Genomic DNA, 18744 nt, shown 5'->3' with positions numbered 1-18744 from the left:
TCAATAGGTCTCTCTGGGATCTGCAATAACCAACTTGGTCATTTACCTTGTGGGGATGGTGTGTAAGGCTTAGCGCCACCAAAGGAAAATCTTCTGGAGGTTGGAACAGCTCCGTGCTCTCCACCAGCGAAAGGAGGAGAAGGGCTGGCCTTTATGAAACCAAGCGGGCTGCTGCTGCTCGATCTTCTGACTGTTCCAGACCTACGGGAAATAATTATCTGTTATTCCAAGACAGCGTGCAGCAGACTTTAAGAAAAGCAACAGGTACACAAACTTAGGGTGCCTTATACAGAATCAGACCAATGGTCCATCTAACACACTATCATCCACATTGACTGGAAACAGCTCTCCTAACAGGGGTCTCTCTCACCTCTACTTGGAGATGTCAGGGACTGAACCTGAGACCTTTTGCATGCGAAGTATATGTCGTACCACTGAGTTACAGGCTTTTCCCTACACATTGTAATTGTATCAATACATTGGCAAGTTCATGTGAAAAGAGGGTCTGACACCCAATCAATGCAACACAGTACAAAGCAGAACTACCACTGATAGAGGCGCAAGGGGGAGGCTTAAAAGGAATGGGGGAGAGGCAGACACAAGTAATGCCATGGTGAGCCACCTTAGTCATTTATTTCTGGATCTGTCACTGAAATATTGAGACTTCTGTGAAACAAGACTTCACGGCTACTTGGCATGAAATAGCCTTCATAAAGTTGATGTGGAACACCAAAGTGGAATTTCCAGAGTGGGTTTGTGGCAACAGCAACCTTCCCCTCTGAGCTGAGGTCCTGGAAGAGGATACCAGGGAGAGTGGCCAGCAGAAACCCCCTTCGTAACAGGTATCCTCTATTATTTATTTATATTGCTTGAAAGCTTGAGCTCCAGATCCTTCTTGGGACAGCATGATCCTCAGTTGTTTTCCAGATTCTTCACACTTTAACAGCCGCAGTAAGAACACAATTGCAGGGAAAGTACAGAACTGAAAGATTCTCAGAGCAGAAAGACATCACGCTGCTGGCAGCTTCCGTTATTGAACTGAGACAGTAGACCACGGCCAAGAAACTTCAGAAAGGCTGGTGTCCAAATGCAGCTAGCACATTGAGGTCCATTTGCTGATTCAGGCTCAGACTGACGTGTCATGTCTACACCCACCTACACTGGCAACTTGGCCTCAGTCAGTTGGATAGCAGCATTCCTGCACCAGCGGGGACTATTAAGAGCCTGTCAGCTGGCAAAATTGCAATGGATGGAAGCCCTAGGGCCTGACTGGTGACCACCACTTCTAAAGAGAAATCAAGTACCCAGAGCTCAGAAAGTGAAATGGAAGCAGTGAAGGAAGCTACCCAGAAAACATGAGTGGAGTTAAGTACTCTAGAATCATAGGGACACATAGGGGAGGCCAACTGGAATGGAAGCAGTGTTGATGCCAAGGGCTCCTCTTTCCAGTATCAAACTGAATGTGAACACTTCACACAGGAACTAACTCCCAACATAGATGGCTTGTAGGATAGAAATATATGTGAGGGCATGAAGTACCTCCACCTTACCTACATCTTAAGATTTATTGTAACGTCTGCAAACCTTGGGATAAGTGGTGCTGCAAGTGGTGCTGTTTTGATTACAAAACCTTGAACACAGAGGGAATGATTACCCCTGCCTAGTGCAAGAGAGTGAAATCCCAACACACTAGACAGGAAAGAAGCGGTTCTATGGGTTGTATTCAACCTTTGTCAGGAGAGGGACAGGGGGAGTATGACTCCGTCGATTCTCTTTGATCTTTCAGCGGCTTTCGATACCATCGACCATGGTATTCTTCTGGGAAGACTGGCTGAGTTGGGAGTGGGAGATACTTCATGGCAGTGGTTCCACTCCTACTTGGCGGGTCGATTCCAGAAGGTGGTACTTGGAGAGCACTGTTCGGCCCCATGGATTCTCCAGTATGGAGTTCCACAGGGGTCAGTTCTGTTCCCCATGCTATTCAACATCTACATGAAACCGTTGGGTGCAGTCATCCGGAGTGCGCTGCCATCAGTACGCTGATGACACGCAGCTCTATTTCTTTTCATCTTCTTCAGGTGAGGCTGTCAATGTGCTGAACTGGTGCCTGGCTGCAACAATGGACTGGATGAGGGCTAATAAACTGAGGCTCAATCCAGACAAGACTGAGATGCTGCTAGTGGGTGGTTCTTCTGACCAGATGGTGGATGTCCAACCTGTTCTAGATGGAATTGCACTCCCTCTGAGGGAGCAGGTTCATAGTTTGGGGGTACTCCTAGAACCATCTCTGTCACTTAATAATAATAATAATTTAATTTTTGTGTCACCTATCTGGCCGAAGCCACTCTAGGCGACATACATATTAAAATTCAATAAAATACAATATAATTACAGAATAAAATAAAATGCAGTCAACACTAATGCAGGCATAAAACTCTATAGGGCAATCAGTAAACAATTTTCACAGAAACAATAAACAATCACAGAAAAATTAGCCCACCCCGGAGATCCCAAAGGCCTGTCCAAAGAACCAAGCTCCGGTAACCTCCAAATTAGATTAATGCAACACACTCTACGTGGGGCTGTCTTTGAAGACAGTTTGGAAACTGCAGCTTGTGCAAAATGCAGTGGCCAGATTGGTAACAGGGACCAGACGGTTCAAACATATAAAACTGATTCTGGCCCACTTGCATTGGCTGCCTATATGTTTCCGAGCCCGATTCAAGGTGCTGGTTTTAACCTATAAAGCCTTACACGGCTTGGGACCACAATACCTGACAAAATGCCTCTCCTGACACGAAACCACCCGTACGCTACGGTCAACATCCAAGGCCCTCCTCCGGGTGTCTACTCCAAGGAAAGCTTGGAGGATGGCAACAAGGGAGAGGGTCTTTTCAGTGGTGGTCCCCAGATTATGGAATGATCTCCCTGATGAAGTTTGCCTGGAGCCAACATTGTTATCTTTTCGGTGCCAGATCAAGACTTTCCTTTTCTCTCAGGCATTCTAACAGCATGCGCTGAGCTCTGACCCCAGGTCTTTTACTTGTTTTATCTGTGCTTCATGGCTTTAAACTCTGTATGGTTTTTAAAATTGTATATTTGTTTTTAATGTTCAGTGTTTTTAATTCCTGTAAACCGCCCAGAGGGCTTTGGCTATGGGGCGTTATATAAATGTAATAAAATAAATAAATAAATAAAGTCCTACTCAGAGTAGACCCAGTGAAATTAATAACCTTAAGTTACCCATGTCCATTAACTTCAGTGGGTTTACTCTGAGTAGCACTGAATACCATCCAATGCTCTTGCTTTACATAATCAGTGACAGGTACTGCACATTTTAAAGATGACAGTTCACAGGGAAGAGAAAAAATGCACATTCGCCAGATCATTCTTCATTTATAGCCCAGGAAAGCAGGGGTGACATGGTGATGATTCAGCCATGGCTGTGCCACATGTAACAAGCCACATGGATCTCATTTCACAACTTTAATGCCAATTGGGTATGGAAGGTGTGTGGCATAAATCCTAGAAATAAAGTTTTAAACAAGAATGTTGATGATAAAAAAATGGTTCTTAGTACCACTTGCATCAGCTTCAGGAGCCATCAGGGGAACCCTGGATTTCTGCTGAGTTGCCCCATAGGGTAAGCCCCCAGGTCAGAGGGTTCCTTGGACTGTGGTGTCTCCTTAGGCTCCAGGGCTGCCTTCCCCAACCTAGCACGCGCCTCATTCCTGGCTTTGACTCCTCTCCCTGCAGCAGTGCAAGGCTGAGTGCTGACAGAGGTACCAGTAGGTTTCTTCAGCTTTCTGGTAGCTCAGAGCTACAGCAGGCACACAGCAGGAAAAGGCTAAAAAGAAACTCACCTTTCTGACAGACTGGATTCTGGAGGGCTTTCTCCCCTGCTTCTGATTATAAATGGGTATTTGCCCCCAAAATGATTCAACTCCACTCTGGGTCTAAAAGCTCTTTTAAAGATGTACTTCTTGCATGGATCTTTCTTGGCTTGTTCTTCGTTTGGAACAGCCATGGAGGAGGAGCAGCTTGAAATCCTAGAGCGCTGCTGCAAGATCAACAAGCGCGAGAAAGCCAGGCAGCTTCATAAAGAAGGAAGATCCACCCACCTGGGGTGGAAGGAATCCATCACAGAGCCCGGGGCCAGACATCCGGTGCAACTTGACTGGCTCTGAAGCTGGAGCTCGACACCAGCAGCACAGATTGCTCATGCAGCAACTGTTATCATGCCATTATGGCAAAGTGGCCTAAGACGCACCGCTGGAAATGCCTGACTAAGCACATGAGCAAACGTAAACAAACACATACATGAAAAGAAAGGCGCATGGCTGACTGTGTGCAACAATTAGAGCTGCAATGGTTGGACAGGTAAGCCAGCCTTGCAAATGAGCTCACACAAAAGTTACCAACCTACAAAATGTTTTCTTGACTACTGGGGGCTGGCAAAAGAAGAACAGAGCAGAAGCGCCTCTGCTTTTCTGTGCTAGGCATTTGCCAGCCGGCAAGTGCTTAACTGCAAGGCCGAGCCAGTCATTTAGATCAGGGTTGGGGAACATAGATTTAAAACATCTGGAGGGCACCAACTCCCATCATCCCTGACTGTTGGCCATGCTGGCTAGGGCTGATGGAAGCTGGAGTCTAATTACATCTGTGGAGCCAGATGATCCCCATGCCGCCTGCCTGGCTGAGAATTAAATAAATGGAATGTCTTTTGAGTACCTCACCAGGAAACCGTGTGTGTCTGTGTGTATTGTAAGTAACATTTTCCCAATATACAAATGTAAAAAAAAGAGTAAGTGCCAAACATAATCTGAAAACAGGTATTCATGCCTCTCTCCCTCCTAGCCCTTCCTCTCTCTCACCCAAAGCCCCACCCATAACGGACACAAAGGAAGCAAAGCCTCTCCTAGGTAGGCTCCTACTGCAACACACATAGGCATCATCTCAAAAAACCCAAGAAAATTTGCTTTGTTTCCCCTTCAGAAATAGTGTTGCATTCATATGCAAATCCAAGTAATTAAAATTGGCTATTAAATCAACCAACAAGGGGTTCTGAATAAGCATGCACTAGGATTGCATGGTCCTACTTAGCTCAATGGTTCTTGCTCTGTCGTGAGATCGATTTATTAGTTGACATCGCTACAGATAATCTTGTTATGGATAAAGAACCACTTAGATACACGGTACTTTGAAAGAGTAACACACACACACACACACATAGCGCGTGTGTGTCTGTGTGTGGTCCCTGCCACAAGGATCACCTACATTTTGAAAGCGTGGGCAGCTCAGTGGTGGAGCCTAGGTTCTGCATGCAGGAGGTCCCTAAATTCAATGTCTAGCATTACTAGGTAGGGCTGGAAAAGATCCCTATCTAAAAAATCCTAGAAAGCCACTATTCGTTAGTCAGTCAGTTTGTAGCCCGATGTTGGCTGGTGCCCATTGAGAGTGGTAGAACAGATGGCACGGAGACCAGCAGTAGGTGGAGCCAGAGCCAATGACAGGCAGAGCCACACCCTGACTGGTTGCAAGTAAGAAAGCAAGCAAGTGGGGGCATGCCCCATTTGCCCCAACAGAACAGCCTCCACTGCTATAGCCAATACCGAGTTAGATGGACCAGTGGTTTGTCTCCGATATGAGGATAACAGAGGAAGAGGAGTTTAAGTACCAAAAGAGAGAGGGCAGCAATGGGAGAGGATGGATGGGAACAAAGGTACATGGGAATACTTAAGGCTGCAATCCTATGCAGCCTTACCTGGGAGGATTGCGCTATAAGGTTCATTTTGCTTGAGGGTTACGTCTAAGGGATCAAGTTAAAAGCTTCATGGAAGAAAATAACTGAAATTCTTCTCCTTTCACTCTCCAGTCCCTCTCGCCTTCTCTATATCAAATTTCACATTGTAAGTTCCTCAGCAACTGGACTGTTTATTGTTACACTGTGATGAGTTATGCATATTGATAGTGCAAGTAACAGGTTTGAAGGAAGAATGGAATCACACAGGTGCTCAGGGATGAAGTTCTAAGCACAAGTAACAGCAACAGAGAAGGAACAGAGTCATTTATAAGAGTGGACTGCTAGCTGTCCAAATCTCCTCAACTTCAGTGAGAAGCCCATCAAAATACTCTTTATTATTTTGTGAATTTTTAGCTTTTCAGAGTATTGATGCTCCCAACACAGGATGCAACATGCCAGTACACTGTAATATTGTTTCTGATGTTTTAAAACAATAAAATAGCAAACAACATTAAGATTACCAGCAGCAAATACAAACAGTTCTTAAAAGACACAGCCACCATAAAATGCAGGCAGGCGTAAAAAAAAAAAAGGTCTTCAAGGCTTTCCTGAAATCCAACAAAGAGGGAGCCATACACATTTCTGAGGGGAGGGATGGAATTCCAGAGATAAGGGGCAACGACTGAAAAGGCTCTGACCCTGTCGCACACCAACCTAAGAGCTTTCCCTAGAGCACCAGAGAGAAAGGTGTTGAGAGCATGCTTAGAATCATTTTCCCCAAAAGTCGTTTTTTGATATACCATCAAAAAACGAATCCCACAGATGAGGAATTTACAGGAGAGGTTCCAAGGCCCTAATCCGAGTGTAAACCATTTCAGAGCAAGGCTGTTTTTTTTAAAATCCCAGTGAGATCATGAGCCTTCAGACAGGCTCAGAGAAAGGATGTTGGGAGACAGGTTAACCACATACCATCAGATATGTGCAAGTGCACCACTCGAGGCCTGCTGCTTCTTGTTTATTTCAATGCAGTGCACCAGATGTACTATATAGATTGCACCCTATGTGTGCACAACCTTCAGGGATGCCAACTTTGATTGATGCTGGATCAAACACACCAAATAACATTGGTGGCAAGACAGGAACATGGCCTCCCAAACAACTTGGCACTGTCACAGTGTTACTACTTACCGTGGCGAAGTGTATTGATTAGGAGACTGAAGGTTCTGCTCAATCCGCCAGTAGTTGTGGATCTGCGTGGGGACTGGGATGGGCACCGACGGTCCATATTTGCTGCTTGATGAAAAGTGGCCAGGCCTACTGCAGGACACAAAGGACTGTTAAGGGACTGTTACTTCCTGATCCCGTCATAAAGGGTGGGAAATGGGTGGCAGAGGCCTATAAGCTGTGGAGAACTGTATCACAGGAATCGTCAGGTCAGGGGAGACCCTCTTGGCCCAATCAGCCCATAGCACACACACGCATGGAGAATGCTGCATCACCACTTGCATGCTCAGAGAGGGCCGAAGAACGAGCAAAGACAGCAAGAAGAAAGAGCAGCAAAAGGGCCAGGAGGCTCAGAAGTGGGACCCTTGCAGGGCTGTGGGCCTTGGCAAATGCCCCAAAATATTTATTAAATTTATATCCCACCATCCTCCTAGTAGGAGCCCAGGGCAGCAAAAAAACCCACTAAAACATCTTAAAAACAAAAGACTTTAAAACTTATTAAAATGAAACATCTTTTAAAAAAAGCTTTAAAAACATCTAAAAAAGTAATTCCAACACAGATTGAGATAAGGTCTCTACTTAAAAGGCTTATTGAAAGAGCAAGGTCTTCAGTAGGTGCTGAAAAGATAACAGAGATGGGGCCTGTCTAATATTTAAGGGGAGGGAATTCCAAAGTGTAGGTGCCACTACACTAAAGGTCTGCCTCCTATGTTGTATGGAACGGCCTTCCTGATAAGATGGTATCTGCAGGAGGCCCTCATCTGCAGAGCACAGTGATCAACTTCAGGTCTTTCAGGAATTCTGGTCCCAAGCTGTGTAGGGCTTTGTACACCAAAACCAGAATGTTAAACTTAGCCCAGTAGCTAATGGGTAGCCCGTGCAATTCTTTCAACAGCAGGGTAACATGTTGGCAATACCCTGCCCCAGTGAGCAGTCGTGCCACTGCATTTTGCACCAGCTGCAGCTTCTGGATCAACCTCAAGGGCAACCTCACATAGAGTGCATTACAGGAATCCAATCTGGAGGTTCCCAGTGCATGGACAACAGTGGTCATGCATTCCTGGTCCAGAAAACGCTGCAGCTGTCTTACCAGCCAACCTGGATGCTAGACCTGGTTGTATAAATACCTTCCCACAGAGGTGCGCCTGGCACCTTCATTGTACAGCTTTCATTATATGCTGAAGACACACCTCTTTATCCTTTCACACACACACACACACACACATATGTGTGACCAACTCTAGTTGCAATTGTAATCTGTTTTAAAGTGTTTTTAATGCTGCATTTTATATTGCTGGGACCCACCCTGGGACCTTCTGGTGAAGGGCGGGTAGTAGATCTAGCCGCCACCACCATCACCACCACCTGAAGAACAAGCAGTAACCATACAGGACAGTTGCTCATGCCTAGAGAGGGAGAAGCAAAGTTGGCAATGGGGGGCTGTGGTAGGGCTGACAAAGGGATTTTCGTAGGCAAGAGGTGGAAAGTGGCACATTGGGATTGGCAATTTTTAAAACTCCCTTCTAAAGCAACTCCGCCCCTCAAATCGAAATGCATTAATTCCCCACACCCAGAAAAAAAATGGCTATGACATCTGCTAGGTTTGGCTTTCCAACCCACTTTTCTTCAAAACCCTCTCTCTGTTCTGCGCCTTCCTCCCAGAAGCAGCAGCAGCAAGCTCAGCCAGTTTCTGTCAAGGAACACACAGTAGTGCTTTGGTTTTATTTGTTTTTATTTTAAAATATTTCTATCCCACCCTTCTACCCTATAATAGGGCACTCAGGGCGGCTTACAAAAATAAATTTCTCATTTGTTTGCCACCCTGGGCTCCCTTTAGGAGGAAGGGCGGGATGCAGATGTAATAATAATAATATGTTGAAGTGCTGGGAATCGTAGCTCCGTGAGGAGTAAACTGCAGTTCCCGGCTTCTTTAGGGAGAGTCATGTGGTTTACATGTATGGTGTGTACACAGCCACAGAGTTGCACACATTTCTCTTTTTCAGGGAAATGATGAGTGCCAACAATCCCACCCAGCTTTCCTCTTACCCTGATGGGCTAGGAGAGCTGCTGTGTGGAGGTGAAGGGGATGGGGTTCTTCCCTGGCTTTCCAAGCCCACTGAAGTTACCAGGGAACTCCTGAGAAAAAGCAAAAAGGAAACAACATTATTTGTAGTAGAGGGAGATGCCGCTACTTCAAAGAAACCCTGCCAAGCCCACAATGAGATGCTGCCAATTTGGACAGCTTTAAAAAGGGGATTAGACGAATTCGTGGAGCATGGCTGCTAGTCGTGCACTATGTCGCTGAATACCAGTTGCTGGGGAGCATCAATGTGTGCTAACTCACATCGTGCCTGTGGACTTCCTATAGGCATCTGATTGGCCACTGTGGGAACAGAACATTGGACTAGATAAGCCATTGCCACGAACCAGCAAGCTCTTCTTAGGTTCTTAAAAGTACAAGCTTCTCATTGGACAGTGCATTTATTATTTGGAAAAAGTGATTTCTTTGCAAAGTTTTCATAACAGGAAATGAATCAGCTACATCCACCATACGGAGCTTGCCCTGTGGCTTTTCCTGAACCTCCATGGAGGTTCCTGAATGGATCCAGAGACTTTTTAGTGAAGGACCATAGGATCAGTGGTAGAGCACATGCTTTATAAACAGAAATTGGATTACGAACTTATCAGAAAAAAAGGCCTGGCCTGCTCTTTCCCCTTTAAGAGAGCATAATCTGCAGAAACCAGCAAGTGAAGCACCACTAGGGAGCACTGCTGCCAGGTCAGACTAGACCACGGATAGGGGCCATACGGCACTCCAGATGTTGCCAGGGCTCCAAACTCCCATCAGTCCCGGCTAGCATGGTCAACATCAAGTCAAGTGGTTTACTACGGTCACAGACCAAGAACATTCAGCATAGAGACATAAGATACATCACAGCAGTTAAAAACAAGTAAAAATAGTTATACTTTGTTTTCTCTCAAGAAGCCAGTAATATTTCTTCCTGATCTGTACTGAGATCAGAAAAAACAACTGATGACCCTCTCAGTGACACAAGAGGGCCCATACCTTAAGCAAATCAGTGCCAAGTTTGCAGGAGATTTTCCCAGAAAAGCTGTCAGTAGAGGGAGAATTAACTTCCCTCTACGCTTGCTGAACAGGTTGCAGTACAGACAAAAAAAAATCAACTGATTCTATTGCTCCAGCTCCACATGGACGCATCTGTTCCTTAACCAGGGTCTGGACTAAATCAGATTAAAGTGAACAAGAGTAGATGCTCACAAGCATGGCCAAGAAAGATGGAAGTTGTAGTGCAACAATGTCTGGAGGGCCACATGCTCCCGTTCCTGAAACAGATGGGCTAGGCGGGCCAAATGGCTTGATTCAGTTCAGGATAGAAATTAATATTTTAAAGGTCCTTTTTGCTTACCCGCTACACATCAGGCTGTCCTGGATGGGTTTTCCTCCTGCAGCTTCCACAGCAATATCACCTGTGTGTCAAGAAGTTAAGAAAAAGATTAATTTCAGGTTGAGGTTACCATCTTTACATGAATGGCATGGGCATGCACAAGCTTAAAAAGGCACATTTTCTCTGTAGGTCCATGGAGATGTGACAACTAATGCAATCACCTTTAATTGGGCCCAGAAACAAACTGGCAACCAACAGAGCAAGGGAGATCACCATTTCTCTCCCCAACCCTCAAACGTACATAGACACCCCACCACGCCCCACTTCTTTGAAAGAAACCATTGCTTACTTGAAAAGTGGGCTGGCACCATAACGAAGTCATCTGTGTCAGAGGAGGAATTCTTGCTGCTGCTGCCAGCCGATTCCTTCGACCCATGAAGAAAGGCTGGAGAGCCCTGGGTAGGAGAGGCTAAAGCCTTCTCCTGAAGTTGCGGCATCTCTCCGAGGGACTGCTCAGAGAGGGGGAGAGGAAAGGAGAAACAGGAGGAAAGATGCAACCTTTGAAGCAACTCGTTCTGCATTCTGCAGACCCCTCCACATCATACAGTTATAAAAGCTTTCCCCAGAAAACGGAGATTTTGCCAGGACACTAGAGCTGCCAGTAGGCCTACAAAACAGCTGCTCTTTTCAAGGGAGTTCTTTAAAGGCTCCAAGACAAAACAAGGCCATTTCAGTGATCTGAGAACCAGTGACTTCCTGAGAATGGTACACCCAACGGGAAATGGGGATGGCCTTTTTATACAGAAGGTCCCCCAGTATGGAGCGACCTTTATCCCATTATTAGCTCGTAGAGGACCTGGTTATGGGATTGGCAATTCTGAGTTGCCATAGAATCACCACCAAACGTGCGTTCAGGCTGCATACACAGCATACATTTAAAGCACATCCCCCACCCCAAAAAAGAATCTTGAGAACAGCAGCTTACCCCTCACAAAGCTACAATTCCCAGGACTATTAAACTACAGTTCCCAGGATTCTTTTTTGGCGGGAGGTGCTTTAGATGAACTGTGTGCGCACAGACTCAGTCGGTTTGTTTTCCCTCCCACATTCAAGAGGTCAAATGTAAGGGATATTTGAAAAGAATTTTGAAGGAGAGCAAAACCATTAAGAGGTAAACAGGTAGGGTCCGCACAGTCCACCCGGGGGATTCAACCTGGTCAGAAGGACCGTAGCTCAGTGGTAGCGCATCTGCTTTGCACAGAAGAGGTCCCAGGTTCAATCCCTAGCTTCTCTAGGTAGGGTTGGGAGAGAATGCTGTCTTGAGATCCTGGAGACCCGCCCAGTCAGTGTAGGCAATACCAAGCAACCAATGGTCTGACTCAATATAAAGTAGCTTCCTATGAGGGAAGAAATGATTGGATTTACTTCTAGCTTATCTCACAAGAGGTGACAAGGTAACCCAAAGGTAGCCAGCTGTTGTACTCTTGAGAGGAAGGGCGAACTGTTCAGAGCCCTTAACTAGGAAAGCTATGTCTGTTTTGAGTAACCTTGGGAGTAAAGCTGTTGGCTCAGAAGATTACTGACAGAGACAGAGCTATGCAAGCGGTGGGACTCCAGCTCCCATCAGCCCCAGCCAGGATCAGAGGCAGGTGCTGGGAATCACAAGTGGGGAGTCTGCTATTAGACTCGTGCCCTGCTTGTGGGCTTCCAAGGAAACAAAGGGAACTGCCTTACACCGAGTCAGATCATTGGTCCATCTAGCTCGGTATTATGTACACTGACTGGCAGCAGCTCTCCAAGGTCTCAAGCAGGGAGCCCTAACTGGAGATGCTAGGGACTGAACCTCAGACCTTCTACATGCAAGACAGAAGCTCTGCCACTGAGCTACCACTGGCATCTGGTTAGCTGCTTTAAGAAGCAGGATGCGAGACTAGATGGGCCTTTGATCAGATTCATTCAGCCTTATTATGATGTCAGATCTACCACGTCCACCGTGTCACTCCATATGTGTCTCCCCCTTGAAAGTACCGTGCTATGCAGTCAACGGGTGGCCTGGGTGCACCTCAAGAACGGAAGGAGTCAGCAGCCACCAGAATGACCCAATGATAAACTTTGGGAGGAGAAAAAACAACACACACCCACACATCCAACAAATGTACATTGTACTTACAGGAGGAGATGCTAAATGGGACGTGGAAGAGCTGCTGGACGAACTCCCAGAGCCAGAGCTTGGATAAGAAGGCATTGGCACCGAAGCAGCTAAGGAAAGGGGGAGGGGCAGGGAAGAAAAGAAAAGAAAAGAAAAAAGGTCATGCTTTCAGGGTTGTCAATAGGAGGATTAGAAGGATTTTCTTGGCTTCCTCATGCCAACAGATTTGTCTCAGGTGCCAGGTGATGTCATTGAACGGAGAAAGGAAAAACAAGTCAACATTCGGTGCAATTGATTGTGACAGGTGCTCTTTTCCCCCAACCCCCCCCCCATTAAGCTCTTGTTTATTTGATCCAGCCATAGATTCCAAAGGGGGCACCATTTCCCTGCTTCCGATTGCCACTGGTCTATGTTAGCAGCCGCCGATGTGGTGCCCTCCAGATGTTGGATCTCCAACTCCCATCAGCCCCAGCAAGCATGGCAAGTGATCAGGGATGATAGGAGTTGCAGTCCAACAACATTTGGAGGGCATTAGGCTGGCTAAAGCTGCTCTACGTCTTTTTAACAGGACAGGGCTGTTTCTGTTGTAGCACTGCACAAGAGGCATGGATGCTCATTGCACGAACGCTCGCCTCATGCCAACTCTGACATCCTTCCGGCACCAGGTGATGCTCTTTTAATTTGCTCTGACCCAGATGTTTTTAAAACCTGGAGTCGTTTCTCTGTCCTAATGCAGAAACTGTTCTGGTGTTGCTGTTTGAATTATGTTTAGGATGTTATTGGAGATAACTTCCGGGAAGGGTGACTTCGCTTGTGCCTGCTTTTGAGACGGGCTTCCGCCTCAAAAGAAGCTTATTCAGATATAAATCAGTCAGAACATTTTTTTTTTTGACTGATGAAATTTCTCCCGGGCAGGGAGAAATGTAGAGATCAACCTCAAAAGCCTGTTTTTGTTGGGAGGACTGGATTTCATTAATTTATGAGAAAAGGTCCAGCCAGCAATGCCAGACGGACTTCCGAACAAGCTCTATCTGATTAATGCGATACATTTATCTTTTCTTCAAAGAGAAAACGGACTAACAGGCAAGCACCCTTCTTTCTATTCTTTTTTTTACTTGGTTTAAATTGTTGCAGCAAAAAGAGATTTGTCAAATGAATCAGCTTTAAGAACTTCTGGGTGAGCTATAACTCTTCTCTGTTATTCACGAAATTAACAGCTTATCTCTGTTTCTATTGCAAAAAGCTGTCCTGGAAGTGCATTCTAAAGATATAAACAGAAGAGGGATTTCTATTCCGAGGAACATTATATTGTCTGGGACTATTCTCTTTTTGGTCTATTTTATTTTGACGAATCTGCTTCTTCATGACGCCACTAACTGTTTTGATGCTGGGAACTAAATTTGTTTTGTATTCTTGAACATAGAGAGATAAGGCAGGCTGCTCTGTTTATACTGTGATGTCATCAAGCCTGGAATATTAACCCAATTGTTGCTGAAATAAGAAGTGGTTCTTCTTTATTTTTGTTTTGTTTTCGTGGTTTTAAAAATGGCAATCAAGAAAGTGGCTGAGAATCTGGAAGTAATTATGTTTCAGAAAATAATGGATGAGATTGAGATAACAAAACAAACCCTGTGACAGGGCAGTAAGGAGCTGAAAATTGAACTGAGCAAAATGACGCAGGAGCTTAAAGAAATAGGGGATCCTGTGAGAGAGGAGAATGAGATCAGAGATGAGAAAAGAAAAAATAAAGGGAAGATACAAGCCCTGGAGATTGGAACAAATGTGGAATTGGAAAAAGATCTGGAGTTTATGGATATTAGAAATAAAATCTACTGTTTGGAATTTAACGTTATCTCTGAAGAAATTAATGAAGATATTAGAGATAAAGTTATCAATGGCTTGGATAATCTTCTGGACTGGAATGACGTGATGGAGCTTGATATAGAGAAAATCTATGGAATTAACTGCAGCCATGTGACAATGGAAAAATTCTCAAGAGATGAGCCAGTGCATTTTGTAAAAAAGAAGAACAGAGATATGACTTTACAACAATATTTCAGCAACTTATTCAGAATTGATGGCAAGAAAATATTTGGGATAGAGGAAATTCCCATCAGACTCTTATTATATGACTATGGCTATGACAGCAAGATTATTATGGAATACTGATAATGGAAGATTGGACACTGAAATTACTGGACTTAACAGGACTATTGAAGATGGAAGATGGAATTAATATGGATAATGGAATAATGGCTATTGAAATTATTGGACCTAACAGATTTTGATGAGATGGATTAATCGATATGTTTATTTGGACTATGGTTATGACAATAAGATTATTATTATTAACGAGATGGATTAATCGACATGTTTATTTGGAGAAAAATGGATAGATATATTTCTTAAAGAATTGAAACCTCTCTTTGACTTTTTGTGGAAAGAATAAAGTAATGTTTATGAGATTTGATGATTAATTAAGATAACTACTGGAGGAAAGTGATTTTATAATATAATTTAAGAGACAGGATTGTTATATATTGTAGACCTATAACTGATTTGATCTGCGACAAATGGGAAGTCAACATTTTTTTTTGGTTTAATCATTTTTGTTTTGTTTTGTTTTTTGTCTTTGAATGTTTTATGATTTTGTTTTGTATGTTTTATGAAAATTTGAATAAAAATTATTGTAAAAAAAAAAGGATGTTATTGGAGATTTTCAAACTGGAAGCCACTGAAAATGCTTGGAGCTAAAGAGTATGATAATAAATATCTCAGATTGTCAAGTAGGCATGATGGAGCCTTCCCTCAATGTACTTCATTTTAAAACAGAGCAGGGAGAGGGAACCTGGGGACCACTGTATGCTGTTAAGACTCAAACTTCCAACATCTTTAACCATTGGCCATGCTTGCTGGGGCTGATGGGAGTTGGAGTCCAACAACATCTAGAGGGCCACAAGGTCCTCATCCCTGTGCTAGGAGCTATCTTTGGTTCTCTCCCCAACATCATTCTAAGCAAAACTGAAAACTGTTTTGTTCAGGTAGGCTGTCAACCATACTTGGCCATTTCACTCATATTTCCAGCACTGTACCTGATTCTTCAAGTATTTGGGAGAGTTTATCTACTGTTTTTTCCCCTGTGTTTTTAAGCTGGATTTTTAAAATTGATTTGTTGGCAAAGATAGATTTTTATTATGTTCTGAGCTGTCCTGAGTGCCTTGTATTGAGGAAGAAAGAAAGGATTTAAATGCTTTTAACAAAATAAATATAGTATGGGGGTGGGTAGGGAAGAGGGAAATATACAGAAAACTGAGCCCCAGAGCGCAGAGAGAGAGAGAGAGATTAACTTTTCATCTCAGGTGCAAAAACATTTAAGAACATTGCTATTTGTTTTGAAGTGGAGGAATAATCTGAAATTTCAAAAGGTGCAAGGCCGTAACTGACACACTCCAAATCTGGCTGTTTTTCCATCCGACATGGACAGAAAATTATTGCCCGGCTATAGCTTCTGTTACTCAAAAAGAGCAAGATGATGTACAGTTCTCCAGCTGATTTTCAGTAGGCTAAAATGATGGTGGTTACACACAGAAAAGAAATATTCTCATTAAAATAAAAACATGTTTAATTAATAACAGCAATAATCCCTGGAGTCTACAGGAGAATGAATTCATGTTGCTGATGTTTGAACAGCCAGGTGCTTGCTCTCTGCCCCGTGAAGCCATATTTTGGCTCGGTGCACTCAGTAATTCTGGCAGCAAAGCACCACTCCAGGCTCAAATGCTGGACTGGCTTGGGGAAAATCATTGGGATAATCTAAGAACAAAAAGCATATTTTTTGGTGGGCGGGACTTATTCACATCTGAACCACTGCAAGGGACAAAGAGAGCAAAGCAAGGTAAGTGGCCTCGCTCATGTACTGAGCCAGTGTACCAGTTGATTAAGTAAATACAGGGGAAAGGCCATAGCTCAGACATAGAGCACATGCTACAAATGCAAAAAGGTCCCAAGTTCAGTCCCTGACATCTCCAGTTAAAAAAAAATTTTTTTTAAAGGATTGGGTACCAGTTGATGGGAAAGTCCTTCTCCCGAAACCCTGGAGAGCCACTGACAGTCCACGCAGGCAATACTAGGCTAGATGGTCCAAAATAGCAATTAGGGACAGCTTCCTATATCTGTTGTAAGAATCCACTGGCCCTCCAGATGTTGTAGAACTACACCTCCCATCATCCCTGCCCATTGGCCATACTTGCTGAGGCTGACGGGAGTTGTAGTTCAGCAACATCTGGAGGGCCAAAACTTTCCCACCCCTGTCCTATATGGTGGCGAGAGCTTCTCCTCTCCGCGACACTCATGGAAAAAAAAATCAAGCGATTGAAGACATCATGCTTGCATGATTCCACCATGACTGCTTGTCTCACATGTTCATGATGGAGGAGAGGAGGCACATCACTCATTCACTATGCTAACTGAAGCACGGAACCAGTGGCAGCATATGAATGCAAAAAAAATAATCATAGAATAGTAGAGTTGGAAGGGACCTATAAGGCCATCAAGTCCAACCCCCTGCTTATCTTGTTCTTCCCATTTGAATCTTAAGGGCAATTCAGCCTAATTGTTTCAATTGTTCATTGGTATCTCAGCCAACACCGAAGGTACACAGCATCCACACAGGGTTCATTATGATTGACAAGGGATCTATAGATATGGATGGGGCACCACACTATAATTACAACTCAATTCTCCCTGAAGCTGCATTTACAAGCACAAACTGTGTGAACTTTCACACCCACTTAACCACTGCCAGCCTTCCCTAGAATCAAGTCTGGGAATTCGACTTCGCATCACTGCAGACAATCTCAAAGGAAAATCTCCTGTCAGGCTGAGGAAAATACCTCAAAGCAGAAAGCAAAAAGCAGGAAAAGCTGGAGACTGGTCAGAATGGGACAGAGTCTGGTGGATCAAAGGAACTAGAATGTGGAGAGAAGTTGGAACAGGAGCCAAAAGGGATTCTTGTTTTGACCCACAGCATGTGTGGGGAGAAGGTGGGCCAAGGGATCAGAGCATAGCTGCTACTTCCTGCCTTGGTTCCTCAAAGCGTTTAAAAGCATAGAGACGGTCTCTGAGTGAATATCTGGCATCCTTTAAAAGGAACAAGCTCCATCAACTGGATTATTTCACCTTGAGCCAGAAAGTGATATTAAACTTGAATTGGGTGTCTCCACCCGCAGATCTCCAAATTACCCATGTAATTGTTCTCCATGCAGAGTCTTGCTGAGCTTCCAACTCCGCTCTTAATTGGGAGCACTGAAAAGATGATGTCCCAGCTCTCTCTACTACAGCCTTTTTCTAAAAATGCAGCACAGCCTTCTTTGAAGGGGAAATATTCTTTAGAAGAGCACTGCAGATAAATGGCTGAGCTAGTGGTTCTTGCCCAGCAAAGGGCTGTGTCATGTGCAACAATTACATTAGCGAATTTACAGAGTGATAGCTGGGGGCGAGAGGGGCTGAACTGGGCAAAACACACAGATTTAAAACGGTTCCAAACTGGTTCCAATCCACTTTTTATGCTATTGATATGGAAGCAGAAACACACTTTCCAACCATGAAACTGGAAGGAAGTCAAACATTCAGCCAAGCACTTTGTCCTGCAGGACATCCTATACTACAGGACAAGGATGGGCAAAATGGTGCCCACTAGATATTGCTGAACTACAACACCCATCGTCCCTGACCATATGACATGCTGGTTGGGGCTGATGGGAGATGGAGTCCAACAAGAACTTCTAGGAGACCCACATGTCCCCCAGGCCTGTTGTACAAGACTGTGCAAAAAGAGGAAGATAAAAAAGATCTGCAGCTAAGAAACTGAAAGAGGTTGAATGCAAAATACTGGGAATCTTGAGAGCTGCACCATTTCACCAAACACAGTAACCAATTCAAAAACTTTTAAATCAACTAATATGGTGCCAACCATTGGGGGGAGGGGGGGAGAAAACGCACATGTGCGTGGGGAATATGAGCTTATAAAAACTAGCTGGCAAGCATCACCTTAACACACAATCTCCCATCTTGTAGCAGACATCATCATACAAGAGGCACTCCTGATACACAGCTGGGAATACCTCTAACACAGAGATGGAGAACTTGTGGCCATCTAGATGTTGTTGGACTCCAATGCCCACCAGTCCCACCCAACATAGCCAACGGGCAGGAATGATAAG

General features: G+C 44.4%; 1 protein-coding gene across 5 annotated transcripts in view; it reads right to left on the bottom strand.

Moving 5' to 3' along the window:
• ULK1 (unc-51 like autophagy activating kinase 1) overlaps nt 1-18744 on the bottom strand; it is a 111875-nt gene that overhangs the window by 19836 nt on the left and 73295 nt on the right. For 3 of the 5 annotated variants that reach the window (XM_061602273.1, XM_061602277.1, XM_061602274.1), the window contains 6 exons: nt 12545-12633; nt 10724-10883; nt 10396-10456; nt 9014-9103; nt 6932-7060; nt 47-201 (listed from right to left, as the gene is read on the bottom strand). In XM_061602273.1, the coding sequence (XP_061458257.1) occupies nt 47-201; nt 6932-7060; nt 9014-9103; nt 10396-10456; nt 10724-10883; nt 12545-12633 (684 nt within the window). The remainder of the gene's footprint in view (nt 1-46; nt 202-6931; nt 7061-9013; nt 9104-10395; nt 10457-10723; nt 10884-12544; nt 12634-18744) is intronic. The other 2 variants (XM_061602275.1, XM_061602276.1) reach the window with 2 other exon arrangements.

The sequence above is a fragment of the Rhineura floridana genome, chromosome 19 (genome assembly GCF_030035675.1).
Source record: "Rhineura floridana isolate rRhiFlo1 chromosome 19, rRhiFlo1.hap2, whole genome shotgun sequence".
In the NCBI taxonomy this organism is placed as follows: Eukaryota; Metazoa; Chordata; class Lepidosauria; order Squamata; family Rhineuridae; genus Rhineura; species Rhineura floridana.
This window is presented reverse-complemented; position numbering and strand designations above follow the sequence as displayed.